Below are 26,876 nucleotides of genomic sequence, written 5' to 3'. Positions count from 1 at the left end.
GCCGGGGGCCGGTGGGCGGCTCCTTGCCCCTGCAGGGAAGCCTGCATCAGTGTGGGCCTTGGTGATTGATTTTTTTCTATGTGACAGTTTAAGTTTTAAAGTTTTTTAAAATAAAAGTGGGGTGACTAGAGGACTTTTGCTGCCTGTGCCTACATGCGGCTGGCTGTCACTTTATCAGGGTGGGGGTCCCCGAGCAGACCGTGAGAGAGACAGCTGAGGTCCCGTGTGAGGCTTCTGTGACTGTGTCCACACAGACCCACTAGTTCCTGGAATAACTGCTGACCCACAGGTCCAGTGTATCCTCTGCCACAGCTGGGCCAAAAGTATTGAATAGTTTTAGGGTACGTCCCACGCAATTTTTGGGACACACATAAAACAGTTGTTTGCTGTTTATGTGAAGTTCAGCTGCACCCCAGTTATCTGGCCGTCTAAGCGCGAGAGGAAGGCAGGGGGGGCCGCAGTGGGGGTGCTGACTCCCCGTCAGGCCGCTCCCGGCCCCTGAGGGTTAAACCACTCTGTTCAGGCCACGGGGGCCTGGAGCAGATGAAATGGTTGAGAAAGGCCAGAAGTGGCGTTTCCTGCCCCTGCTGTAGGCTACTGAGGTCTGCAGCCACCCGATGACCATGTCCTGTCCTAGGACACACAGCGGCGTCAGTGTATGGGTGCAGTTCCAGGTCACAGACCAGGAGTGCTGGATGGCTCTGCCGGGTTCTTCCAGGACGTTCTGTGACCAGCGCACAGGAGAGAGACCCATCCTGCAGGTTTATTCATCACGAAAGGGCTTTAATGTCCTTGGTGCACGAGGGGCCAAAGACACACTTGAAACATCCCCACCAGCAGGCTGCTCTCTCGCGTTGATGGACAGCCATCTGCCCACACCCGCTGGGGAAGCGGCTCCAGATTGGCAGGGCCGACGGTTCCCAGTGGCCGAGCCGCGGCCTCCAAGGTCCGACTTCTCAGGATCACGCTGTCCTGAGGCCGCGGGGCCGCAGGTGGCGGGTGCGCTAACTGCACTGACGTGGTCTGAGGGAGGGGTGCTCAAGACGGGGAGGGGCCTGCCCTGGCCATCAGGCAGCCAACCCCACAGAGCTAGACCAGCCCTGCGCTGGCCAGGCTCTGCAGGCCCAGAGGCAGTGAGGGGCAGGAGCAGGCCTGCAGGGAGACAGCTCTGCCCCCAGCTGCCCGGCCGCGCGGGTCCACACGCACGTGTCGTCGGCTGGAGACGGTCTCAGGAGGAAGGGAAGCCGGAGGGTGGCCGGCGGCCATCTCACCCTGGGGCCCTATGCCCTTCCCTGCTCTTGGACGCCTGGGACTCAGCTCCCCTGATATGTAGGGGGGGACCAGCCCAGCCCCACCATGACTGGCGGCTGTAGCAGGTCCAGCAGCTGGGCACTGAGGGAGACGGGCTAGGTCACCAGTCCGGCCTCTCCAGGGGGGCCCACAAGCCCTGAGGCCAGGGTTTGCCAACCTCTGCACCAGCCCTGAGAAGCCAGGGCCTGGCCAGCTGCCGTGAAGGTGTCAGGAACCCCAGCCCAGCCCCTCTCCTGGGGGCCGACAGCTTGCTCATCTGCGCCAGCACCCTGGAGAGCCGTGTGTCAGGGTGGACTCCATTCGAGAAACAGCGCTGGATCCTTTCTGAGCGAAATGGTACCAGAAAGTGGACCATTTCCCACTGGCGCTCCTGACCCGGGGCAGGAGGTCTGGCTGGACCGGCCTCCTCCTCCTGTGCTGAGCAGCTGGTGGGAGGGTTCACTGACCCACCGGGCACCGTGGCCGGCCTAGGAAAGCACACACATGCCCGACTTGGATGAGGGGGCTGCCTCCTGCCCAGAGACGCCCTTCATGTCATCCGGCATCTGCCCGTCGGGCCGCCACACGTTCAAGTCCCCAAAGACGCCCGTCTCGATCATCTCCTCCTGCCAGGGGATGGGGCAGGTGCCCGAGGCGAACTCCTGGAAGAATTCCGTGTCCGCTTTTTCAAAGGCCACGCCCTTGACCGTGGAGAAGGCACCCACATCCTGGATATTCTTTGCATAGACGGTCCTGGAGTCTGGGACGAAGGGCGGGGTCAGCATCCCTGCAGGGGGACAGGAGACCCCGAGCCTGAGCCGACAGCCGGGGCCAGGGGGCCGCTTGCTGAAAGCCCCGTGTGTCTGCCCCCCCAACGCTGCCCTGGCAGAGACGAGCCATGAGACCCCCCCCAGGGTGCCGAGAAAGGCTGGACACTCAGTCCAATTTGGACTCCTGTCATCAGAACCCAGCCCACACCTGCCACCCTCTCCGCCCTCCCAGGAAGCCCATCACAAAGGTGGGCACTGTGCCAGCCTCACCACCCTCACCCCGCCGTGCCTCTGGCCCCGCACTGGGCTCCGGCCTGCAGGTGGACCCAGATGCTCAGGATAAACGCCTGCCCTCTCGCCCCACCTTCATCCGCCTGCCCTCTCGCCCCACCTTCATCCGCGTGGACCCCGGATGGAGTCAGCCCAGCTGGGTGTGGCCTCGGGACAAAAGTCCAGCTCCAGCTTCCTGGGTGCTGACCGCTCAGGCTGCCGGGCCCCCTGCACACTACCAACTCCACCCAGGGCTGGTCTGGGTGGCTCCCTGGGCGCCGGCACCTTCAGCTCAGCCAGGGCTGCCTCCACCCAACCCTTTCCTCAAAGGTGACTCCTACGAGAGCATCGGGCCGTGAGGTCTCAGGCTTGAGCTCCTGGGATGTGGCTCGGGGGGTGTGGTGGGTCCCACATGTCTCCCCCTGATACACACATGCACACACTCACATGTGCACACACTCGTAAAGTGCACACACTCGCACACGCCCATGCTCACTTACACCTGCTCACCAAAGACCCGGCAGCAAACTCGGGTTGGATGACGACTGGAGAAACCCTGCTTGACTTGGCTCGTGGGTTCCTTAAAGGAAGCGCCCAGCCACAGGTTCGGGTACTTAGCACAAAGGCGGGTCAGGGTGCCTTTAACAAGACCCGTTCAACCCTTGCCACCTCCGAGGGTGCCCGAGAGGTCCGACCCGAGAAGGTCCGGTCCAGGGCTTGTTGTGACGAGCGGGAATGGGGCCCATGGCACCGTCGGGCAAAGGATGCTGCAGGGGTTTTGCCAAGGCCGCCCGCCCTGCCAGCTTCAAACTGAGCTTCCAGATGCCCACGGGACAGAGTGGTCGTGGGTTTCACCCAGCCCCAGCCCCCCATGGGCAGTACCAGCCTCCAGCTGCCGCCAGCTGATGTCTCTGAAGAGGGGGTGCGTGCGGAGCCCATCACAGGAGCCGTCCCGGAACCCCAGGCGCTTCTCAGGGTCCTTCTGCAGCAGTGCCTCGCAGAAGTCTTTGCTGGCCGGGCTGAACTTGTCGGGGTAGGTGACCGCCTGCTCCAGGACCCTCTGCTTCAGTTCCTTGTTCTCTACCTGCATGGCGGGTGCAGCACCGTCTGCCCAGTCACTCCACGGGGCCCGTCCCGCCGCCCGGCACCCCCCGCAGCTGCAGACACAGTTGTACCGCGGCCCAGGCGGCCCAGCCTCAGGAGGGGTGCACACCACCCTCCCAGGGACAGGCTCAGCCTCGCTGTCAGGGCACAAAACCCTGAAGGCGGAGACTTGCACCCCTACAACCTTCCCCTCTAGCTTCTAAGGGGCAGGCGTCCACAGGGTCCATGAGGCCACAGTTCAAGCCAGCTCCCCAGAGCATAGGGGCCACTTCCAGTGACTCCATCAGCAGGGAGCTCCCTGACAGTCGCTCTGGAATTCTCTACCCCACCTCAGCCAAACGCTGACCAGGCCTCTCCCTGTCGGTCAGATTTGCCCTTCCTGAAACTCCTAAACCTTCCCGGGGGTGGAGTCTTCTAGAGTCACTCTTCGGGGCCCACATTCTTGCATCCATCGTGACCTGTCCATGTCGTGGGTGTATCCAGGGCCCCTCACCACTGAACAGAGCAAGGATGGACCACAGAACATTTGGAGGGACCACGATGGACCAGAGAGTGGACAGACCGGGATAGTTCACTTTCTCATAAAAGCTCCTTATGTTGGTTTTCACCAGGACACAGGGACCCTGGCAGGGCTGTGGGGTCAGCACAGGCCCTGAGGGGGCTTTGGTCCCGAGGCCAGCGTGGATCCCATCCTGCTGCTCTTCTGAGCCGCGGTCGGGGAGACTCGCTGGTTCAAGGCAGAGGTGCAGACACAGAACAGCCCTACATGTTTGTCGAGGGGAGGTCCTCACTCTTGGGGGACCCGGTCTATTCTCCCAACTGTCTTGGGAGAGGCGCAGGGACTGGATAGGGGTGCCCCGGGGTGGTCTAGCAGAAGAGGCGGACAGCTGAGACCTCCAGGCAGGCCGAGGGGCCGCGGGCACAGCAGATGAGCCTCGTCTGAAGTGCCGTCCACACCGAGCCCCCTCACCCCAGCTCCGAGCTGGGTGGCGTGGAGCCCACGGGACAGTCTGCTTTGGTCTTCTTGTTCTGAACACAGACGGAGCCTCCGGAAGGCCTCTGCTCACGGCCCTGCTGAGCAGGGCAGAGCGCCCCAGGGAGGCGACGGGCCGCCCCCAGGCAGGAGTGGGCCTCCGCGGCCCAGAGCCCCTCAGTGCCTACTGCCCCAGGATACCCAGGGACGCTGCTGTGCCTGGAGCAGGACCTGCAGTCAGCACGAGGGAGGACAGCCCCCAGGCCGAGCTGCTCCTGGGGCAGGGCTGGCATCTGGAGACCAGGGATGACGTCACCATGTCCCCCTCCTGCCCAGGGCAGACGTGCCCCAAGAACCCAGTGCTTCCCCACGGAGGGCCACAGGCAGGTCAGCGGGGGACGCTGCCCCTGTGACCCACACACACACACAGGACCACCGGCACTCCTACCTTCTCTCCACGGGCTCGAAAGGGCCCTCTGGCCGCGATCATCTCGTACAGCGTGACACCCAGCGCGAAGTAATCTACGGAAAAGTCGTACTCCTCCCCCAGCAGGAGCTCAGGGGCCATGAACCCTGGGCAAAAAGAGCGGGACTCAGCAGCCAGCAAGAGGAGCAGACACCCCGTCTCCCTGGAGCCAGCAGGGTCCTTGTACCATGACACATGGGGCAGACCCCCGCCCCCTGGGAGGTGACCCCCTGTCCTGAGTGTCCCCTAGGCACAGCCGCTCCCAGGAGAGACCCTCCCACCCAGGGTGGATCTTGCCCCACTTTGGTGCCCATGGCAGATGGATTGGGCGTCTGAGGCTCACAAGGGGTCTGCGGGTTCGCGGGGCTGTGGTCAGAGGCAGGCGCTCAGTTGCCACCCAAAAGGGCACAATAGGAGAAGCCGGAGGCCCAGTGTCCAAAGAGCAGACTGGACGCTGGTGGCCTGTGCGCTCCACCTCTGGGGAGCTGGGACCCACCAGCTGAAGGGGACACCCTGGAGCCCGCCCCAAGCTCCAGCCCTGCAGGCCCAGTGCGGAGGCCAGCCTGGCACGTGGGGAGGTAGACAGGCAGCATCTGGGGCCCGTGGGGCACTCCTGGGGCAGAGGGGTGCTCGGGAAGTCGGGGGCTTCTGTGCTTGGATGACTGGATGTCCCCCCAAACCAAAGCTGAACGTGTGTCTGTTTCCAGCCTCTCTGAGCCCTGCAGGGTCTGCCCGTGTTTGTGGCCAGTTCCCAAGGGGGATGTGACCACAGGACATTCTCCCAGGGGCTGCAGGTCAAGTTCAGAAGAATCACTGGCCCCGAACGCAGCCTCCCATCAGGGAATTACACTGCCGTCCAGGTGCCGCAGACTCAAGAAAGACACGTTCACCAACCACCGTTCTCCATGGAAACGTCCAGGAGGAGGCCCCGGAGACGCAGCGTCCCGGCGGCAGACAGCCCGCTGGCCCCTGCCCTCCGCGCCGCGCGGTCTTCAGTGGCGACGGTGAAAGTCGCCGCGTGAAAGAAGGATCAGTGGGGGGCGAGGAGTGAACCGGGAGGGTGTCAGCTCCTCGGGGGGAACCTCCCGTCTCCTCCCCACTGCTCGGCCATGCAAGTCCCCGCTTGGGTGGACTGCGGCTGACCCGGGCTGGAGGAAGCGGGGCCGGGGAAGAAGGTACGGCGGGCTCCGTGAGGCCTCACTGGACACCCCTGACCCCAAGCCCTGCGGGGCTGCTCGCGGCCACACCCGGCGCCTGACCTCAAAGGCCCGGCTCAGCGCAGCCCGCAGACGGAGCGCCAGCCGGGCGAGGCCTGGCGCCCCCTGGCGGCCAGCAGGGCTCCCTGCAGGCGGGGCGGGCCACACTGGCGGTCCGGCGGCGAGGCCTGGCGCCCCCTGGCGGCCAGCAGGGCTCCCTGCAAGCGGGGCGGGCCACACCTGCGGTCCAGCGGCCTGCGTCCTGGCCCCGGGGAGGAGCCCCTGTGGCGTTCTCCTAAGGACGCGGTTCCCGGGAAGAGGCGAGAGGCGTCTGCCTCACACGCTCACGCCCAGGGAGGAACCTCAGAGATCTGGCCCAAGGTCCGGAATATTCAAGACAGAACCTTTACCTAAATAAAGCCCTAGATGAGAAAGACCTACCGTGGGGACAGACAGCCCCCAAAGGAGCTGAGAGCACAGGATAGGACAGAACGTAACCCAGAGGCCCCAGCCCCGGGCCCCTCTTTCTTCCCAGAGCTGAGCAAACGGGAGGAGCAGAGCTGCCGAGAAAGCCTGCAGAAATCCAGGGCCGTCGGGAGCATGGAGGGCGCGGCAGTCTGCGTGTGAGTCTCGGTGCCCGGCGGCCCCCAGGGGCCTCAGTGGTGAGACCCCTACCCCGTCCCCCGCTGTGAAGCCTCTGTTCCCACCCGCCAGGGGTGAGAGGGGACGGGGGCAGGACCCCACAGGCATGCTCGCGTGAACACACACACACGCTCTGGACAAGGGCAGCCCCCACTGCACAGCCTCCCCGTGGCCATGTGGGGTGGGGAGGGGTGGGCCGGGGGCCCCCCGAGGCCATCTCCCCGTCTGCCCCCCGGGATGCCCACAGCTGAGCCCCTGCCCGGCCCCCACCCCGTGCCCCCTCCCTCTGCCCCTCCGCCTTCAGCACGGACCCCAGGCTCTGTCCACGGCGGCGCTGGGGAGCTTCCGTCCCCAAGGGTGGGTGCAGGTGCCGCTTCCGCACAGCTGTGCAGGCCCCCGGCTGTATCCCTGCCTACTCTGCGGATGAGGGAGCAGTTTTCCGACACCCCAGCGTTCACCATACCCCCTACCCCGGGCCACGGGACCCCAGGATGTGGGACCCCAGGACGGGCCATGCCCCTTGCCCCCTCTACAGATGGCAGAGCAGTCTTCCGCCACCCCAGTATTCACCATGCCCCCTACCCCAGGCCACGGGACCTCAGGACAGGCCCTGCCCCCGCCCCAGAGAGGCTGCGCCCCCAGAGAGCCTTCACCTGGGGTCCCCGCATAGCCCTTGGTCTTGGTCTGCCCTGCCTTCAGCTCCACGGCCAGCCCAAGGTCGGAAATGCGGACGTTGCCTGGAGAACAAACACAGCTCAGGTCACCTACCGCCCCACAAACAGAGGCCCTGGTCTTCCTGGAGCTGCGGGAGCCCTGGCCGGCTTCTGCACACACACACACGCGCACCAGGCACACGCACAAGCATGGCACACACAGGAGACCCCACTCCACGCTGTGGGCAGACGGGGTGTCCCCCAGCACCTGCAGCTGGAGTCCAGGTCACCGGCCCCCAGCCAGCCTCTTCCGCGAGCTCTGCAGCCTCGGCCTATGGGGACGTCAGGTGTCCAACCAGCCTCTGATGGGGAGGGGGCCCTAAAGTCACTTACAGGAGGCCTCGGCCTCTGGAGTCGCTTTCTTATAAGAAGCCCGGTTTGACTCCTCACAGAGGCAGCAAGGAAAGTGATGAGTGGGGACTTGGCTGTAGCCCTAACTGTTTACTCACAGCTCCACACACTCCCGACGCCTGGACCAACTCCCTGCAGCCCTGGGTGCCCAGGCACGCTCCGGATTTCCCTTGGGGATAATCACTGACCGAACACTAAACAGGCGTCAGCTGGTCTTTGTGCCATTGAACTACAACCAGCGCCTATCACAGCTGGTCCCTCCCCTAATGATGGCCTGTCAGGCTGGAGAGGGGAGGCAGGAGGGGAGGCGGGAGGGCAGGGAGCCCGCCGCACCATCGTCGTCCAGCAGCACGTTCTCGGGCTTGAGGTCTCGGTAGATGATGTTCCGCTGGTGCAGGTGCTCCAGGCCGCTGACGATCTGGGCCGTGTAGAAGATGGCACGAGGCTCCTGGAAGCCGGGGTTGTCCTCGTCCACGTTGTAGATGTGGTACCTGGGGGCGGAGCGCGTGGAGCCCGTGCATCTCTGGCACAACCACAAGCCACGGGCCCACAGTTCTGACGGGAAGTAAAACCTTGGGGAAACGGCGAGGGCTGAGGCCGCCCGGCCTGAGGAGCCCGCGGCAGAGCCGGAACCCCGGCCCTGGTGTCCTCGTCCTCCTCCTCCCTCTCCAGAGCCAGTACCGGCAGGAGCAGGCGGTTCTCCCAGCCACACCCCCGCCCCCCGGCCCTGGCCCACAGGGCTGGGAAACGGGCCCCAAAGCCACCAGCAGAGGAGCCAGGCAAAGGGAGGTGCAGGCAGGCCGTGAGCAGCCCGAGGCCCGCTCGACGCGAGCGGCTGACCCAGAGCCTCGCTCCAGCATGGGTTGCGGCCTGGTATGACGGAGTATGGTGCAGAATAACATAACCCAGTATAAGAGCACCACGCTGAGCAGTGCAGTGTGGTGCAGCAGAGGCTGCGACAGGGCAGGGTGGCACGGGCAGCCGCACCCAGCGCGGCTCGGTGCAGTGTACAGGCCGACACAGTACCCGGCGCAGCGCAGGGCCGTGCACACAGGACATCACACCGCCTCCCCAGCACCCTGCAGGGCGTGGTGGGCGTGGAGGCACGCGGAGCGTCAAGGTCGGTCTCTTGTTGTTTGCACACTCCAGACCCTTGGCTCCTCCTCCATGAACACGCATAGGCAACTCAGCCAGAGCCTCAGCCCCTCACCTGGAAGGGCGGCCAACAACTCACCCAGCCGAGTTTCAGTGCAGGAGCGCCCGGACGGGGGCCGGGGCCCGGCAACGGCCCTGCACGCTCGGGAGGGACGTGTGAGTCCCTAAGTGTCTCAGAGGCCCTAGCCGACTCTCCGTGGCAGCCACGGAGCACCAGTGTTTATCCTTATCCCCGTCGCACAGACCAGCACTGGCCAAGCATGGCCGAGCTGCCCAGCTGACCGGCGGGTCCTTTCCCTCGTGAGAGCCCAGGGTCAGGCCCCTGGGTCCCCCGCAAATCCAGACCCTCTGGTCCTCCCCACGGGCTGACGGCCAAGCTGCAGTTCCAACATCCTCACGCCTTGCTTCCAGCTCTGTCATTGACCCCGGGGCCCCTACATCTCACTGAGCCCACGGACGCCTCAAGGACCAGCAAACGGAAGACAGAGAAGAAGGCTCGATAAGGACAGGATTTCTCCTCCTCGCCACTCACTCTCAGCACGTGGGAAGCAGCCCCTCTGGCCCCAGAGACCCTGCACAGTCAGCCAAGCCCTTCCAGCCCTGCTCCCACGAGGCTGAGAGGAGCCTTACCGAATGTCACCTCCGTTCATGATGGTCATCACTAGGCAGAGGTCCGTCTTGGTCTCGAAGGCGTAGGCCAGAGACACAATGAACCTGCTGTGCACTTTGGCGAGGATCTTCTTCTCCACCATCGCGCCCTGCAGAGCAGGCCCAGGTTCAGGCAGGAGAGAAAGGCCGCCCCAACAGCCAAGCACCACCAACCGGAAAATGTCCCAATAAAACACAGAGCTGCAGATATATTTTTTCAGTTCAGTCGCTCAGTCATGTCCGACTCTTTGCAACCCAATGAATCACAGCACGCCAGGCCTCCCTGTCCATCACCATCTCCCAGAGTTCATTCAAACTCATGTCCATCGAGTCAGTGATGCCATCCAGCCATCTCATCCTCTGGCGTCCCCTTCTCCTCCTGCCCCCAATCCCTCCCAGCATCAGAGTCTTTTCCAATGAGTCAACTCTTCACATGAGGTGGCCAAAGTACTGCAGTTTCAGCTTTAGCATCATTCCTTCCAAAGAAATCCCAGGGCTGCTCTCCTTCAGAATGGACTGGTTGGATCTCCTTGCAGTCCAAGGGACTCTCAAGAGTCTTCTCAACACCACAGTTCAAAAGCATCAATACTTTGGTGCTCAGCTTTCTTCACAGTCCAACTCTCACATCCATACATGACCACTGGAAAAACCATAGCCTTGACTAGATGGACCTTTGTTGGCAAAGTAACGTCTCTGCTTTTGAATATGCTGTCTAAGTTGGTCATAACTTTCCTTCCAAGGAGTAAGCGTCTTTTAATTTCATGGCTGCAGTCACCATCTGCAGTGATTTTGGAGCCCAAAAAAATGAAGTCTGACACTGTTTCCACTGTTTCTCCATCTATTTCCCATGAAGTGTTGGGACCGGATGCCATGATCTTCGTTTTCTGAATGTTGAGCTCTAAGCCAACTTTTTGACTCTCCTCTTTCACTTGCATCAAGAGGCTCTTTAGTTCCTCTTCACTTTCTGCCATAAGGGTGGTGTCATCTGCATATCTGAGGTTATTGATATTTCTCCCAGCAGTCTTGATTCCAGCTTGTGCTTCTCCCAGCCCAGCGTTTCTCATGATGTACTCTGCATAGAAGTTAAATAAGCAGGGTGACAATATACAGCCTTGACGTACTCCTTTACCTATTTGGTTGTTCCATATCCAGTTCTAACTATTGCTTCCTGACCTGCATATAGGTTTCTCAAGAGGCAGGTCAGGTGGTCTGGTATTCCCATCTCTTTCAGAATTTTCCACAGTTTATTGTGATCCACACAGTCAGAGGCTTTGGCATAGTCAATAAAGCAGAAATAGATGTTTTTCTGGAACTCTCTTGCTTTTTCCATGATCCAGCAGATGTTGGCAATTTGATCTCTAGAGGTTGTAAAAAGCAGAGACGTTACTTTGCCAACAAAAGTCCGTCTAGTCAAGGCTATGGATTTTTCAGTGGTCATGTATGGATGTGAGAGTTGGACTGTGAAGAAAGCTGAGCACCAAAGTATTGATGCTTTTGAACTGTGGTGTTGAGAAGACTCTTGAGAGTCCCTTGGACTGCAAGGAGATCCAACCAGTCCATCCTAAAGGAGATCAGTCCCAGGTGTTCATTGGAAGGACTGAGGCTAAAGCTGAAACTCCAATACTTTGGCCACCTGATGCGAAGAGTTGACTCATTGTAAAAGACCCTGATGCTGGGAAAGATTGAAGGCAGGAGCAGAAGGGGACAACAGAGGATGAGATGGTTGGATGGCATCACCGACACAATGGACATGAGTTTGGGTAGACTCAGGGAGTTGGTGATGGACAGGGAGGCCTGGCACGCTGCAGTTCATGGGGTCACAAAGAGTCACACACGATAGCAACTGAACTGAACTGAACAGAGCGACTGGCTCAAAATTGGGAAAGGAGTACCACAAGGCTGTATGTTATCACCATGTTTATGTAAATTATATGCAGAATACATCACGTGAAATGCCAGGCTGGATGAAGCACAAGCTGGAATCAGGATCGCCAGGAGAAATAACAACCTCAGATATGCAGATGATACAACTCTAATGTCGGAAAGTGAAGAGGAACTAAAGAGCCTCTTGAAGGTGAAAGAGACAGTGAAAAGCTGGCTTAAAACTCAACATTCCAAAAACTATGATCATAGCATCTGGTCTCACCACTTCATGGCAAATAAAGGGAGAAAAAGTAGAAGCAATGGTGGATTTTCTTTTTAGGGGCTCCAAATCACTGCAATGGTGACTGGAGCCATGAAATTAAAGGACACTTGGTCCTTGGAAGAAAAGCTATGACCAACCTACACAGCATATTAAAAAGCAGAGACATCACTTTGCCAACAAAGGTCTGTATAGTCCAAAGCTATGGTTCTTCCAGTGGTCATGTATGGATGTGAGAGTTGGACTGTGAAGAAAGCTGAGCACCAAAGTATTGAGCTTTTGAACTGTGGTGTTGGAGAAGACTCTTGAGAGTCCCTTGGACTGCAAGGAGATCCAACCAGTCAATCCTAAAGGAAACCAGTCCTCAATATTCATTGGAAGGACTGATGCTGAAGCTCCAACACTTTGACCACCTGATGAGAATAACTGACTCACTGGAAAAGACCCTGATGCTGGAAAAGATTGAAAGCAAGAGGAGACAGGGACGACAGAGGATGAGATGGCTGGATGGCATCACCAACTCGATGGATGTGAGTTTGAGCAAGCTCCAGAAGTTGGCGATGGACAGGGAGGCCTGGCACGCTGCGGTCCATGGGGTCGCAGAGTCGGACACGACCGAGTGACTGAACAGCAGCAGCAGAGCGGCTGTAAGTAACTGGGTGACGTGCCTCACAGGCCCCATCTCGCAGGGACAGGGTGCAGCCTGGGAACCCGTCACGTGCAGGGACTGCAGGGTTCCTGGAGCCTGGAGCAAGCGGGCTCCCACCGCCAGCCTTGCAAACGCCCCTGAGGTCACGCGGGTCCCTGGGCACCTGTGAGCACTGGCCTTCCCTCCAGCTGCACCTCTGCAGACCCGCCTCTCCTCCTGTCCAGGCCTCTGGACAGTGGAGATCAGCCAGGCCCACTGGCCAGCACCCTCCCAAGCCACCCCGCACCCCTAGTCACTTTCTATACTCATCTTAAAACCCTATGAAGTCTGTTTAAAGTGCTTCTAAAAGTTGTGCTGGGTAAGGACAAGAGCCCTTCTTGATTTCGGAAGCCCTTTCTCTCCACTGCATGGGAAGATCTTAGGCAGATTTTACTGTAAAAGTTCAGTAAGTTTCCTGAACTCGGGAGAGAAGCAGCTTAGTTCCCTAACGGCTGGGTTAAGATTACAGGTAGATGGCCCCGAGGGTGACCGCTGCCCCAGAGTCCATCGGGCAGAGTGCCATCAGGGGCCTGGGCGGGGTGCTGCGAGGGGGCTGCTGTTGCCCCAGAATGGGAACGACGGCGCTAGACGGACTGCTGCCGGAGACGAGTATCCGAGACACTAAGCCACTTTGATCCCGCCCAAATGGAGCCTGATGCCAGAGGCAGAGCAGGGGAGCCTCTGCCCCCTGTGCACCCCTGCCCCCTCCAGGACCCGGGCAGCGCTGAGCTAGGCGCCCCAGCTTCCCCGCACTGGCCACGGGGACACCCTGGGCAGCCTCCTCACTGTGCAACCAGGGAGTCCCGGGAAGCCAGAGGAAGGGGTCTGGGGAACTGATCCAGCCTCCCCGGCACTGGCTGCTGCGTCTCGTGGGGGCGCCGACAGACCGAGGAGGACGAGGAAGCTGGCACAGCATCCTTGCCAGCTACACCCAGGCCACGCTTTGCGGAGGACGGCCACCCGGCCTGGCCCAGAGTAGGCGGCCGGGCCGAGCCGCAGGTCCAGCATGGAGCCTCACCCGCGCCCACGGCCCTGGCCAGGCGCTCGGCCACTGTGCAGACAGGCGGGTCCGACCAGGGGGCGCAGGGGACCGACCCCCACCCAGGCGCCCCGAGCAGCGCAGCCCACCTGGTACCCCTTCCGCTTCTTCAGCCGCTTCTTGTTCAGCTTCTTGCACGCATACAGCTTGCCGGTGGCCTTCATCTGGCAGGCGAACACCTCCCCGAAGCCGCCCCGCCCCAGCACCCTGAAGTCTAGGAACCAGTCCTCGCCCATGGGCTGGGCCTCCAGCCACTTCCACTGCAAGAAGCGCAGGAAGTAGAGGCTGTCCAGGAACTCCTGGAAGGGGGCCTGGCCGAGGTGCGCCAGGACGGCCCGCAGCAGGGGCTGGAAGAGCCCGTCCCCCGCCCCCGCGCGGGCCCGTGCCACCGTCTCCGCATCCAGGAAGCTGCAGAAGAGCTGGGCCTGGGGCTCCAGGTACGCGGCCCGGAGGGCCTGGGCCTTCTGCGGCCGGAGGGCATCGTCGGCCGTGTCGTAGTCCTCGATGTCCTTCCAGAGCTGCAGGGCTGGCCCGTGCTGCTCGTGGGTCCGCAGGAACTGCTGGAAGAGCCGCTTGCCAATGGGCTGCTCCAGGCACATGCCCTCGAAGCCCAGGTCCAGGCTCTCCCGGAGCGCCTCGCACTTGGACAGCGGGGGCAGCTTGAGCCTGGCCAGGTACTTCCTGTCCCGAGAGGCCGGGCCGCTGCTCGCATCGAAGCTGCCCCGGGCCGCAATGAAGGCTGAATTGGCCACCACCGTCTCCAGGGACCCGAAATCCATCCCGGCACCAGGCCTTCTCCACGTCCGGCTCCCGCGTCCCCAGCCAGACTGATCCGCCGCCCTTGGCCTGTGGCCTGTGCCCGCCCTCGGGACGGGAGGCTGGCCGGGCGGTGGGAGCCCCGGGAAGCCCGCTGACGCAGCTTGGGCTAAATCCCGGCCAGAGTGGAGGACGTGCAGGGCAGCGAGCAGGTGCCAGCAAAAGACAATCCCTAAGCTGCTCGCAGGCGGATTAGCCCGGCCGTGCGCCCACTGCTTCCTGCAAGGAAGGACACGTGGGGCCCAGGCCCACCTCACGAGCCCGGAGCCCCTGCCTCATGGGAGCGGCCCTGTCCAGCCTGCTGGCCTGAACAGACAGGCCAGACTCTCCTCTGTTTCCTGGTGGGGACACGGGGCCCAGGAGGAAGCTCAGTTCACGCACATGGCTGGTTTTCCTCACCGAGTGCCATTTTCGTCTTTAGAAAAGCGATCAGTGAGAAGACCCGCGAATGATGGTTTAGGAGTACACTTCCCGCACGTCCACAGGCGAGACCCTGGCCAGGGCACTGGTCAGTACGTGAGCCCTGACACGCGTCCCGACCTGACACGGAGAGCAGCGTGTCAGGCTGGTGGCGCCCTCGCCCTGGGGTAACCCTGGCTCTTGCCGAGGAATCAGCTCCCTGTCAGCCCCTGCCCTCACCTGTGTGGCTGGTGGAGCAGGAATGCCAAGAGAAGCACCCAGGTTAAAATGGAAAGGGACGCAGGGCACACCAACTGTACCTGGGGGCTGAGCCCCCACAGAGAGAGGCAGGAGGGAGAAGGAAGAGGCCAGGGACAGGCCCGGGCTCCCCCAGGGGATACGCCCAGGGCTTACCCGGGGCTCACCCAAGACACACTGTGGGCTCACCCGAGACACACCTGGGACATGCCTAGAACATACCTGAGACACGCCTTGGGCTCACCTGGGGCTCCCCCGGGGCTTGCTCGAGACACGCCCAGGGCTCACCCGAGACACACCTGGGACATGCCTAGAACATACCTGAGACACACCCGGTGTTCACCCAAGACACACCCAGGGCTCACCCAAGGCTCACCTGGGGCTCACCCGAGACACACCAGGGACACACTTGGACACACCTGGGACATGCCTAGAACACACCTGAGACACGCCTGGGACTCACCTGGAGCTCATCTGGGGCTCGCCTGGAGCTCATCTGGGGCTCGCCTGAGACACACCAGGGACACACTTGGACACACCTGGGACATGCCTAGAACACAGCTGAGATACACCCAGGACACATCTGGGGCACACTTACGGGGCACCTGGGGCTCACCTCAGTACAGCCTTGCCGGTCTTGCTCTAGTGGGCAGTAGGTGCTCAGTACCTACAGTAAGGGAAAGAATGACGAGGAAGTGATTGGGGTTGGTGACAGTTAAAGAAGGGAGGAGAGAGGGGCCACAGAAATGCAGAACAGCCCAGCCAGAAGAGGCCGGGTGGCCAGCCTCCATGGCGGGAGGGGAGGGCAGGGAAGCTCCGCAGGGGTGGGAGAGACGGCAGACTCTGCAGCAGCTGGGGAGGCAGAAGAGAGGGCACGTCACTGAGAGGGCGGGTTGGCACGTCCAGTGGCACTTCCTAGCAGGTGACCTTGGGCCAGTCGCTGCAACCCCTTCCTGCCTTTTCTTTAGCCTGCCAGGGATCAGATGGGACAGCAGCCCCTGCACAGGCATGGGCTGGAGTCCCTTCCTCAGTGTTCCTGAGTCTGTGTCCTGAGCCAGTGCCTCCCAGTGGCGCCAGGCACTCGGGTCACCTGAAGAAATAGAGATCTGCCTCGGCGGGCCTGGCGTGGGGCTGGGACTGAGGTCAGGACGCAGCCCGAGAAGCAGGGTCTGAGGACAGCGAAGCCCGCTGGGTGAACTCGTAAACAACTTTAACTGTGTTTATCACGGGACTTAGAGACTGAAGAGCGAACGCGGCTGAGAGGAGTCAAGTACACAGAGCTTTCTAAACTCATTGGGTCCTTTTCCAAAATTAAAGCTTTTATTGAGAGCAAATGTAGCCTCCCGTGCAGTTATAAGAAGTAATGCAGAGACCCCCGTGCCCTCGCCCCGTCCCCCAGTGACAGCATCTGCCCCACTTAGCGCAGGATCGAAGCACATATACCGACGAGGACTCAGCCAGCACTCAGGACCCCCAGCACCACATGGTGACTTTTTATAGACAGCCACCGCCTTCCCACCCTGACACTGTCCCGAACCTGGATAACCACTCAGCTGTCCATTTCCATAAAGCTGTCATTTCAAGAATGTTGTATGTTGCAGTCCATGGGGTCACAAAGAGTCAGACACAACTCAGCAGCTGGCAAACAACTCCACGTAAGTGGAGTCGCACATTATATACTTTCGGGGACTGGCTCTTTTCACTCAGCGTGACTCCCTGGAGGCAAGCAGGTGGCTTGCCTACCCGCACCTGCAGGACTGCTGAGTCCTACAGGTCACTCCACGTTGTGAGTGGACCGTGGCTGGTTTAATCATTCACTTGTTGAAGGACATCTAGGTTGAGTCCAGTTTGGGCTATCGTAAATAAAGCTGCCATAAACATCCAGATACCCATGCAGACATGAAATCTAATTTCTCGGGATTAATGCCGAGAGCATTGCTGGGTCACATGCACTTGCAATATTTGCCTGTTTAATTTTTTAAGAAACTGGCAAACTTCTCCCCAGATGGAGCAGGATGAGACGGTTGGATAACATCACCAACACAATGGAGTAAGTTTGAGTAAACTCTGAGAGATAGTGAAGGACAGGGAAGCCTGGTGTGCTGAAGTCCAGAGGGTCGCAGAGAGTCGGACATGACTCAGCGACTGAACAACATATGCTATTTTCCACTCCCACCAGCAACATGTGAGTGACCCAGTTTCTCAGCATCCTCACCAGCACTGGGAGTTGTCACTATTTTTCATTTCAGCTCTTGTGATAGGTGGTACCCACTGTGGTTTTAATTTGCATTTCCTCACTGGCCAGTTATGTCGAACATTTATCCAAGTGTTTATTTCCCCCTACAAATCCTCTTTGGTGAAACGTCTCTTCACATCTTTTGACCACATTCTAACTGGACCACTTGCTTTTCTGCTGCTGTATTTGAAGTCCAGTTTTTCAGTTTTTTTCTTATAGATGGTGATTTTAGTGTCAAGGCTAAAAACTCTCTGTCTTAACCCTAGTTCTTAAAGATTTTCTCACATTTTTTTCTAAAAGTTTTATACTTTTACATGTAAATCCATGACCATTTTGAGTTAATTTTTTTGCAAGCTGTGATCTAGATCAGGGTTATTGGACGTTCAGTTGCTCAGGCTCCATGTGTTAAAAAGGTCGTCTTTGCTTCAGTGATCTTCTTTGGCCCTGTTGTCAAAATCTGTGGGCGCACGTGTGTGAATCTGCTTCTGAGTTCTCTGTTGTGTCTGTTGGCCTCTGTCCCTCTGTCCCTCACTGTCTTGATGGTGTGTTTATATCTGCCCTTGCGGCCTTGAGGTTGTGTAGACCAAGTCTTCCTACCTTATTTTTCATTTTTAAAATATTTTCTAAAGAAGTAAGTATTTCAAATAAAGAATAAAATATTTAACTTTTCTAGTTCCTTGGCCTTTCTGAATAAATTTTAGAGTAGCCTTATCCCTAGACACCAAAAATAGATCTTGCTTGGATGTTGATAGAAATTGTGTTAAAAGAGCGTATCAGTTTGGGGAGTATGGACATCTGTGTAGAGTCTTCCAACTTGTGAGCACACTATGCATCTCCATTTACGTAGGTTTCTGTCTCATTGTCACTTTGTGGTCTTCAGTATGAAAGTCCTAACATGTTTTGTTAGATTAACACCTAAGTAATTCCTTTTTATTTTAAGCAGTTGCTTTCTAGAGTTTCTTGTGTGTGTCTTTGATATCCAGAAGTTTGATTACAATGTGGCATGGGCTGGGGTGCCTTGTTAGCAGTTCTCTCAGCTTCTTGGATCTGAAGGCTCACTCCTCACCCTGCTTTCTTCTGCCCTGCAGGACCCCGATGACTCGGGCGTCAGTCTTTACCACGGCTGGGCACCGAGCTCTGCACAATTTTTTCTGGCTCTAGTTTCTCTCCATTTCTTCAAACCTGGAAACTTCTATTTTTTTTTTTCTTCCATGTCACTGATTCTTTCCCCTTTCCCCTCCCCTCTGCTGAGGAACACATTCTTTGAGCTTTTTAGTCTGGCTTCTGTATTTTTTAATCTAAAATTTCCGTTTGGTTCTTCTGTGTATGTTTGGTTTCTTTCCTTAAACTTCCTACTTCTGTTTTCCCATTTGTGTAAAGCATGTTCACAGATGCTCGCTGAAGCATTTTCACTGTGGCAGCTTCACAACCCGTCGATGATTCCAGCCTCTGTCACCGCAGTCTTGACACCTGTTGCCTCTCCTGTTTTGATTCCTTTTGAGATCTTCTCGAGTCTCGCTGTGATCAGTGGTCATCCACTGGGCATCTTCCTCTCATCTAGCCCTTCAGTTTCTGCTGATTCCTCGGACCCCCCACCAGGGAGAGGCGTGGCTCCCGCTCCTTACGGCCCCCAGGTGGGAACCTGGGGTGAGCCCCACTTGGTCTGGCATGCACCCTTTTCGGGGGTCATCTGCTCAAGTGGTCCCACAGGCATGCTGGGCAGGAAGCTGCCCTCTCCCAGTGCCTACCCCCCAACCATGGACACGTGTCCCGAGAAGGTCGCTGTGATAACACGTGTGCAGCTCAGCACACATGTTCATGTTTGTGGGAATTCAGAGACTAAGTGTGAGGGTTCAGTCCCGAAACTAAGCCCCAGGGAGTCTGCACTGTCCGGGCCAGGGCGGCACGGAGTCTGCGTCTGCCAGTTGCTGCCCTGCGCCTCGAGCCTCCTCACCTGGAGCCCCGGCTCCATGGGCGTGGACAGTGAGACCGAAGCCCGAGGCCACACTCTGCGTTTCTACTGCCCTGAAGTTCCAAAGCCGTGGCTGGGAACAGTGTGCAGGAAAGCGCCTAGGAGCCGCCCATTAAGAAACCCAAGAAATTATGAGTCCAAGCTAAAATGCTACAATTCCATGTGAATTTTTATCATTTTGCTGACAAACTCTAAATCACCCTAAAGAAAACGGCATAATGACTGGAGGTTTTTCATAATTCTTACCCTGGAAGAAACCTTCCGATTTGACCCTGTGCGTCCCTCAGACTGAGTGTGACACTGGACAGTTGGACAGCTGGAGCTGTGGGCGATCCCTGTCAACCCAGCCAGTTCTGACGTGTCTGAGAAGGGGCCTGTGGCCCATCACCCCTGCCTGGTGTTGCCTCTTCTGCCTCATCGTGGAGGAAGGAGTCACATCCCCGGGCCATGTCTGCTCCCTGGGAAGCCAAGGTCACGGCCCCGGCTACATAGCCCGCCAAAGCTTCTTGGTTCTGACCACACACCACAGGGGTCAGCACTGGGGGGTGGTCCAGACACTCAGGCCCCCCGCAGGTCAGCTCACTCAGAAACTCGGGGCTGGGACCAGTGTCAGAGGCCGCCAAGGCTCCCCAGGTGACTCGGACGTGGCTCCGGGCGGCACGTCCGCTGCCCAGATATGGCTGTGGCCCTGCAGCCGCAGGCGAAGCCCCCGGGAGCTCCTGGCCCACTGGGCCCATCCGGGTCAGAACCTGCCTTTGAACAGCACGCCCAGGGCCTGGCATCGTTGAGTGAAAAGCATGTCTCGCTGAAGGGCGGTGGATCCCTCTGTGGCTCTTAGGGCAGCACGTAAGTGGTCACCCGAGCTGTGTTCGAGTGTCGGGACCCCTGAGCCCCCAGCCCGCCTCCCGGGGCGCCGGTGAGCTTGGCTCTCCCGCAGCAGCAGTGACAGAGACAGGAGTCCCCGGCTCCCACCCCTCCAGGACCCCCGCCGCCGCCTGCCACGACCTCAGGCTTCTGCCCCTTCAGCTCGAGCCTCTCGGCCACGGCTGGGTGCTGGGTTCAGGCCTGGCCTCGCTGACCTGCTCTCCTGCCAGCCCCTCCCAAGCACCTGCTGGTCTCCTTGCTTGCTTGTTATCAGAGCAGATAAAGTTCCCGCCAAGGGCACGCGCGAGGAGGGGCTGGCGGTGGTGGTGCGGGGGTGCTGCCCCGACATGCCTGGGGAGGCGGCAGAGGGCACCTTAACAGCAGGGCCGATAAGGCCTGCCGGGGCCTCCCTGATCTGGGCGCCGAGTGCCCTTGGGCTCCGAGGAGGAGACCTTAAAAGCCGGTCGCGCGGCCTCCCTGCAGCCCTGGCAGCAGCGGTCAGCGATGGCGGCGCTGCAGGAGAAGAAGTCGTGCGGGCAGCGGATGGAGGAGTTCCGGCGCTACTGCTGGAACCCGGACACCGGGCAGATGCTGGGCCGCACGCTGTCCCGCTGGGGTCTGTGCGTGGGGCCCGGGAGAGGGCAGGGGCCGCCCCGCGGCTGCCAGGGACTGGCGGTCCCAGGGTCCAGACCAAGCCCCCCCCAGCCTCCCGTCCCCGCCGGCAGACCCCAAAGGCCTGCCCAGGCCCTGACACCCCTGACCCCGGGTACTGGAGGGTGGAGGGCAGCTGAGGACGGGCCCCAGAGGCTCAGCCCTGGATTTCAGAGCAGTGGGTTTAAAGCTAGGTTCCCAAAACTGTAATTTTTAAGAAGACTTTTAAGTGAAGGGGCACAGGGTTATTGGGGTGAGCATGTTCTGGAGCAGGTGGAGTGCCCACCTGAGAGGTGAGGCGGTGAGCGCGCGCACGCTCCTGGCGACCGAGCCCCTGACCCGCCTCTGCCTGCAGTGTGGATCAGCCTCTACTACGTGGCCTTCTACGTGGTCATGACGGGCATCTTCGCCCTCTGCATCTATGTGCTTATGTGCACCATCGACCCCTACACGCCCGACTACCAGGACCAGCTCAAGTCGCCAGGTAACCGGCGGAGGGCCCCGCTCCGCCAGCCCCCTGGCACCAGGGGACCAGGAGGTAGGGGGTGGGCATCCAGCTCCAAGGCTACTCTCCCAGGGGACCCTCGCCTCCTCGCCGGCAGGAGGCCAGCAGACCCAGGGCTGGAGTCTTGTCTAAGGGGGGGCGGCCGTTCCCCATGTGGAGTCGCTGCCCAAACAAGGGGAAGCGCTGGGGAGACGCGCGGGCCGAGGTCAGGCGGGCAGCCCCTCTGAAGCCTAGGGTTGGCACCTGGACCAAGACCTCCGCATGCAGCCCGCTGACCGGGCTGAGAGCAGACAGCAAAACAGAGAGAGGCGGGAAGGGTGCTAAAGGAAGCTCGGCTTTTCCAGCCCAGCGACTCAGTGTTTGCCAACCCTGCGTCCTCAGTGCTTTCTGAGGAAAATAACCCAAGACCACCCAAGAGCAGTACTGGGCTGTGCCTGGAGGCGGCGCGCCCGCCGCCCTGAGCATCGTCCACAAATCCTCGTGACAGCTGGGGTCAATCTTTACAACCAACAAACAGATCAAACATGGAGGATCTCAATGCAATCTCAGAACAGGATGTAGTAGACTACGCGCTTGAAACCACACCCTGATAGAGTTTGTCTCAAACCCGCAGGCTGGCAGGCAGGGTGAGGGGCGGGCCTCTTGCAGAGGGAGCCCGGGGGCCTAACCAGGCCTCGTGCACCTGAGCGGCCCCTGGCTACTGTGCAGTGTCCCAGGCCTTCCTGGGCGCACCTAGGGAGGCCGGGGGCCTTCGAAGTCCTGGCCCCAGTATCCTGGGCGCTGCCCCACCCCCAGGGCAGGCCAGCAGCACAGCACGCAGCCTAAACATGCAGCCAGACCCCAGGCACTGCGTCCTCTCTCCAGGGGTGACCTTGAGGCCGGACACCTACGGGGACAAAGGCCTGGACATCTCCTACAACGTGTCAGACAACAGGACCTGGACAGGGCTCACACAGGCCTTGCGGCACTTTCTGGCAGGTAAGGGGTGACCCGGGCCCTGGTCTCCATTCTCCTTTCTTAAGGAGCTGGGTGGGGGGCAGGCTGCTGCTCGGACAGGACCACAGGTGCATCCCCCCCAGGCTACTCGCCTGCAGCCCAGGAGGACAACATCAACTGCACGTCCGAGAGGTACTTCTTCCAGGAGCGCTTCCTGGCCCCGAACCACACCAAGTTCTCCTGCAAGTTCACAGCGGACATGCTGCAGAATTGCTCTGGCCAGCCTGACCCCACCTTCGGTTTTGCAGAGGGAAAGCCGTGCTTCATTATCAAGATGAACAGGGTGAGTGTGGGGTCAGAAGGGAGAAGGGCCCCCACCCTCTGCCCCTCCAGCCCCTGGGCTGGCTGGGGAGCCTGCAGCCCCTCACCCGGAAGTAGCCATCCGGACTCGCCACCTGCTTGACTGGAGAGCCGCAGAGCCCAGGGCAGTCCTGTGCGCAGGACGGCTGGGAAAAGCCAGGCGGTCAGCATGGGGAGGGCACCTGGGAACCCGCCGGGGCCAGGCGCTGAGGGACAGACCGAGAGGACTCGGCAAACCTCTGGAGGCCGCCCACGATGGACAGGAACCCAGGGGGCGCGGGACCTGGCAGGGGCGACACTGTTCACTTTCCTCTCCGAGAGGCGGCGGAGGCCATAGACCTGCGCTCTGCGCTCAGCCTGGTCCAGCCGGGGGCTGTTCCCTGGCGGGCACGCAGAGCAGGAAGGCTGGGGTCCCTGTGAGTGAGGCGGGTGCTACCCTGGGCCCTGGGCACCAGCTGGGGGACCCAGGGGCCAGGGCTTTCAGAGGCGGAGCCAGGCGGGGTGGGGAGGCACAGAGGGGGCACTGCACAGGGGCGGGAGGCGGATGCCGCGGCCTGGGCTCTGCTGCCGCCCAGCTCTGCCACACGGCAGCCAAGACCGCAGGCTTGGAGCATGAGGGGGCACACCTGCCGAGTCCTCAGAGCAGGACCCCCAGGCCCTCCCCGCCCCCTGCACTCACAGCTGCTCCCTTGCAGATCGTCAAGTTTCTCCCCGGCAACAGCACGGCCCCCAGGGTGGACTGTGCCTTCCTGGTGAGTGACCCACGGGCCATGGCCGTCCTGTTTGGGCTGGGAACCCCTCGGGAAACCCTGATCAGGTTTCCCCTACAAACATCTCAAGGGTCGCCTAATAAACCAGGTCACAGATGGCAGGAAGCTTCACGCTAAGTGGTTTTTATCACAGGGATGAAAACCCAGTAAGAAAAACAGCACTTTGTTTTGCTTCAAAAAAGCATCTGAGACAGCGTATCCCCAACACACTTCAGGATGTCTGTGGCAGTTTGGAAAACCCAACTCACCTCTACCACACTCTTTTGTCCTTTTGTTTGCTTATTGACAAAACGATGCTGACTAACACCAGCACCATTGATTAACAGTGTGAGTTTACACACTGCCAAGAATTGCCATTAATTTAGTCCAGTTTTTCTCAAAATGCGTTTTTAAGTACCACATGGATAAAACTAAACTTGTCTTCACTGAGTACTTTCTAAAGTTTGCTTTCTCAGTTATGCCTGGGCCCAGGCTCTTTGCCGCCTGCAGGGACACCCCACCAGGGCGACAGCACACACCTTGGTGCGGCCCCCAGGCCCCACCAGGGCGACCGCACACACTTTGGTGCCACCCCCCAGGCCATGGGGTACGTCCTGCCCCAGCTTCCCGTTTCCAGCTTCCCTGACCGCACACGTGTAGGCTGACTTGAGATTTTAACAGACACCAAAGTGCTCCTTCCTGCTCTCGGACGGGCTTGGGCTCCGTCGGGCCGTGTGCCAACCCTGACGGAGGGCGAGGGCAGCCCCGGCGTCAGGCGGGCCCCAGCCTCGCGGGCTGCCAGCCCCACACACTCGGCCCTGGCTCCTCTTTTACCCTGAGAGAGTTTAATCTGAAAGGTACGACTTCGGTAAGTCACCAGGGTCTCATGAACTAACAAGTTACACCATGAGTGGATTCCTGGTTGATGATACAGACTAGATCTGGCTCATGCCAACTGCCCGTGCGGTCACCTGCTTTGCACCCGTGCACACATGCAGACACACACACAGCGCATGCACGGAGACACACGCGCGTGCGTCCGCCCGGCCCGGCCCGGCCTTTCTCGCACAGCTTCTCACCCGCAGGACCAGCACCGGGACGCCCCGGCTCTGCAGGTGGAGTACTTCCCGCCCAACGGCTCCTACAGCCTGCACTACTTCCCCTACTACGGGAAGAAGGCCCAGGTACGTGGGCCCCAGGGCCCGACCGCAGCCGCCGCCCGCGAAGGGACGGCCGGAGACGCTTGCCTGTGAAAGGAAGCCAGACTGTACTTAGCCCATGCTAACTGCTTAACCTCCTGGGGTCTCCCAAGCCCACGTTCTCACCCAAAATTGACATCAAATCCTATTTTTACCTTCCACGGGCCTCCTTAGACAACTGCATATCCACTTAAAATTATTTTTCCCAAAGCTCTTGCTTTATCCTCTGTGTTGGTCAATTTTTATCAGGTGTAGTTTGACGTTGGATTGGTCACGGGTCCGTCCCTCTGGGCCGGGTCTCCTCATTTCCAAGCAGGAGACGTCTGTAACTCAGTGAGAGCTCCGCCTCTGAGCTGAGCACCCAGCCGCCCTCTCACGAGGACCCTAACCGGCGTCTCTTCAGCCCCACTACAGCAACCCGCTGGTGGCCGCAAAGCTCCTCAACGTCCCCAAGAACAAGGAGGTGGTTGTCGTGTGCAAGATCCTGGCGGAGCACGTGACCTTCGACAACCCCCACGACCCCTACGAGGGGAAGGTGGAGTTCAAGCTGACAATCCAGAAGTAGTGGGGCCCAGGCTGGCCCCCAGGCACAGGGCGACCCCAGCGCCTCGTCCAGCGGACCCCGGCACCCGGGCGGCGCGGCACCAGACAGCCCCACTCCAAGCTCGCACCGTCAAGATCCCATCGGACCTCTTACCTTTCAGGCAGATTTGTAGCTTCGAAAAACAGGCTCACACGGGGACCGTAAGATGTGGGAGGACACAGCTCGGCCACGCGGACCGCACCATCCTCGCTATAATTTACTGTTCCTACACGTGACTATGAACACCAGAAACCTGACTAGGACTTCAGGCATTCTGGACTCTGGCTTTAAAAAGTACAACTCCTAAACTGTAAAAATCAAGTTTACTAAATTTCACTCTTAACCTACCTAAGAGTCATGTCTTTCCTGATGATGGGGAAGAGTTAACTAAAAAAAATGGAATTAATTAAAATTTAGTTAGTTAACTTTAAAAGACTTAACTAAAATTAACTAAAAAATTCTCCTTCTATAACACTTTCGACTGCAAGTCGGCTAAGTTATGAAGCAGCGTGGGAGGGGCTGCCCCAATGACATGGCCAGGACGCAGGGTGTGGCCATGTGGTGGAGCCTGGACCCCAGAGGTGGCCTTCCTCCCAGCACAGTCTCCCCTCCAACCTCCAGGGCGGGGGTCTCCAGCCCCAGCCTGTTCAGAAGACCCAAAACCAGAACATTCTGTCCCAACGACATATCTGCTATTATTATCTGTCACCCAGAGCCTCCAGAGGAAGCCCCATGGAGCCAGGGGACAGGGGCCCTGGGCTGGGGACGTCCTCCCTGCTGACCCCTCGGCAGCAACTCTGAGCCACCTGGGAAATGTCAGGTCAGGGTCCAGGCCATCCTGGGGATGCCACGACACATGGGAGGTCAGAGGTCAGGGGTATAGTTACCCTGGAAATGACTCCAAGGTCTCGATGGGGCCCGTGGTGTCCATGCACAGTAGGCAGCCTGCCCAGGTTCCCCCTACAGACCCTGGAACGTGGGGCTGCTGACCCAGTTCAGGGGGGGGATCAGTCCAGCTGCTGAGGGGCTGTCCCTGCCGGGTGTGGGGAGGGGAGTACACGCTCTCAGACCTAGCTCCAGCTGGCCACAAGGCGCCCATGGACAGGAGGGCTGGACCTGCCCATCAAGTTGCTGCTGAATACACAGGCTGACCAGCCCCTAGGGTAGGGGCGGCCGGGCTCTGGGGTCAGAGGTCAGAGGCCTGGGTTCAAGTCTGGATGCTTCTCCTGCCAGGCCTCGCACCAAGGTCACCGATGCCTCAGGTGACCACCGGGGACTGGCAGGAGCTTGTGGACACCCCCCAGGGACCGATGCTGCACTAACACCAGAGTCAGGGCTTGGCCCGAGCCGCCCCAGGCTGTCCTGTCTGCAGAACTCAGGAGTCACTAGCTTATAACTGTGACCACCCCCAGAGGTCACAGGCCACCACCACAGGGACAAGGGGTGGAAGGAGGCTGGTGTGGAAGCCCTGAGGTATGGCCCTCCAGGATGACTGGGTCGTGGCCGAGTGCCATCAGGAAGAGCGCTGAGGTGAGGATGCCAGCGCCTCACCCTTGCCCAAGCTCCCCACCCACGCCACAGACCCTCAGCCCTGCCCCCAGGTGTGTCAGCTCTGCAGCACCCTGGACGAGCAGGAGCACCACGCTGGGGACGCAGCTGTGGCTGTGGTGGGTCTGTCCTCACCCACGTGGTCCACCCTCAGCCACACGCGGCCCGCCTCCCTGCACACGACCTGCTCACCCACACGCGGCCCCCCTCCCCTGCTCACGACCTGCACTCGCCCACACGTGACCCACCTCACCCACACATGGCCCGCCTCACCCACACGTGACCCGCCTCACCCACACGTGGCCCCCCTCACCCACACGTGGCCCCCCTCACCCACACGTGACCCGCATCA

General features: G+C 59.9%; 2 protein-coding genes across 6 annotated transcripts; one reads left to right on the top strand and one right to left on the bottom strand.

Annotated features, from left to right (window-relative positions):
- Window positions 1–768: 768 nt before the first annotated feature.
- Window positions 769–14,431, bottom strand: GRK1 (G protein-coupled receptor kinase 1). The gene is given in 7 exon segments (NM_174173.2): window positions 769–2,077; window positions 3,213–3,414; window positions 4,856–4,980; window positions 7,365–7,448; window positions 8,109–8,266; window positions 9,561–9,688; window positions 13,538–14,431. Coding segments are annotated over 7 exon segments (1,686 nt in total). The 5' UTR covers window positions 14,228–14,431; the 3' UTR covers window positions 769–1,778.
- A 6,043-nt stretch (window positions 14,432–20,474) lies between these two features.
- On the top strand, window positions 20,475–25,412 carry ATP4B (ATPase H+/K+ transporting subunit beta). 5 transcript variants are annotated; one of them, XM_059892113.1, is made up of 7 exons: window positions 20,475–20,609; window positions 21,000–21,128; window positions 22,014–22,127; window positions 22,244–22,428; window positions 23,141–23,197; window positions 24,280–24,378; window positions 24,797–25,323. In XM_059892113.1, exons 1-7 carry the CDS (start codon window positions 20,498–20,500, stop codon window positions 24,956–24,958), a joined length of 858 nt encoding a protein of 285 aa, XP_059748096.1. In that variant the 5' UTR covers window positions 20,475–20,497; the 3' UTR covers window positions 24,959–25,323. The 5 variants fall into 5 exon arrangements, with proteins under 5 accessions (XP_059748096.1, XP_005214044.1, XP_005214046.1 ...); XM_005213987.5 differs by having other exon boundaries at window positions 22,229–22,428; window positions 24,286–24,378; XM_005213989.5 differs by having other exon boundaries at window positions 22,229–22,428; window positions 24,710–24,889.
- The last annotated feature ends 1,464 nt before the right edge of the window (window positions 25,413–26,876 follow it).

The sequence above is a fragment of the Bos taurus genome, chromosome 12 (assembly GCF_002263795.3).
Source record: "Bos taurus isolate L1 Dominette 01449 registration number 42190680 breed Hereford chromosome 12, ARS-UCD2.0, whole genome shotgun sequence".
Lineage (NCBI taxonomy): Eukaryota > Metazoa > Chordata > Mammalia > Artiodactyla > Bovidae > Bos > Bos taurus.
Note: the sequence above shows the minus strand (reverse complement) of the source record. Positions and strands in the feature narration are given on the sequence as shown.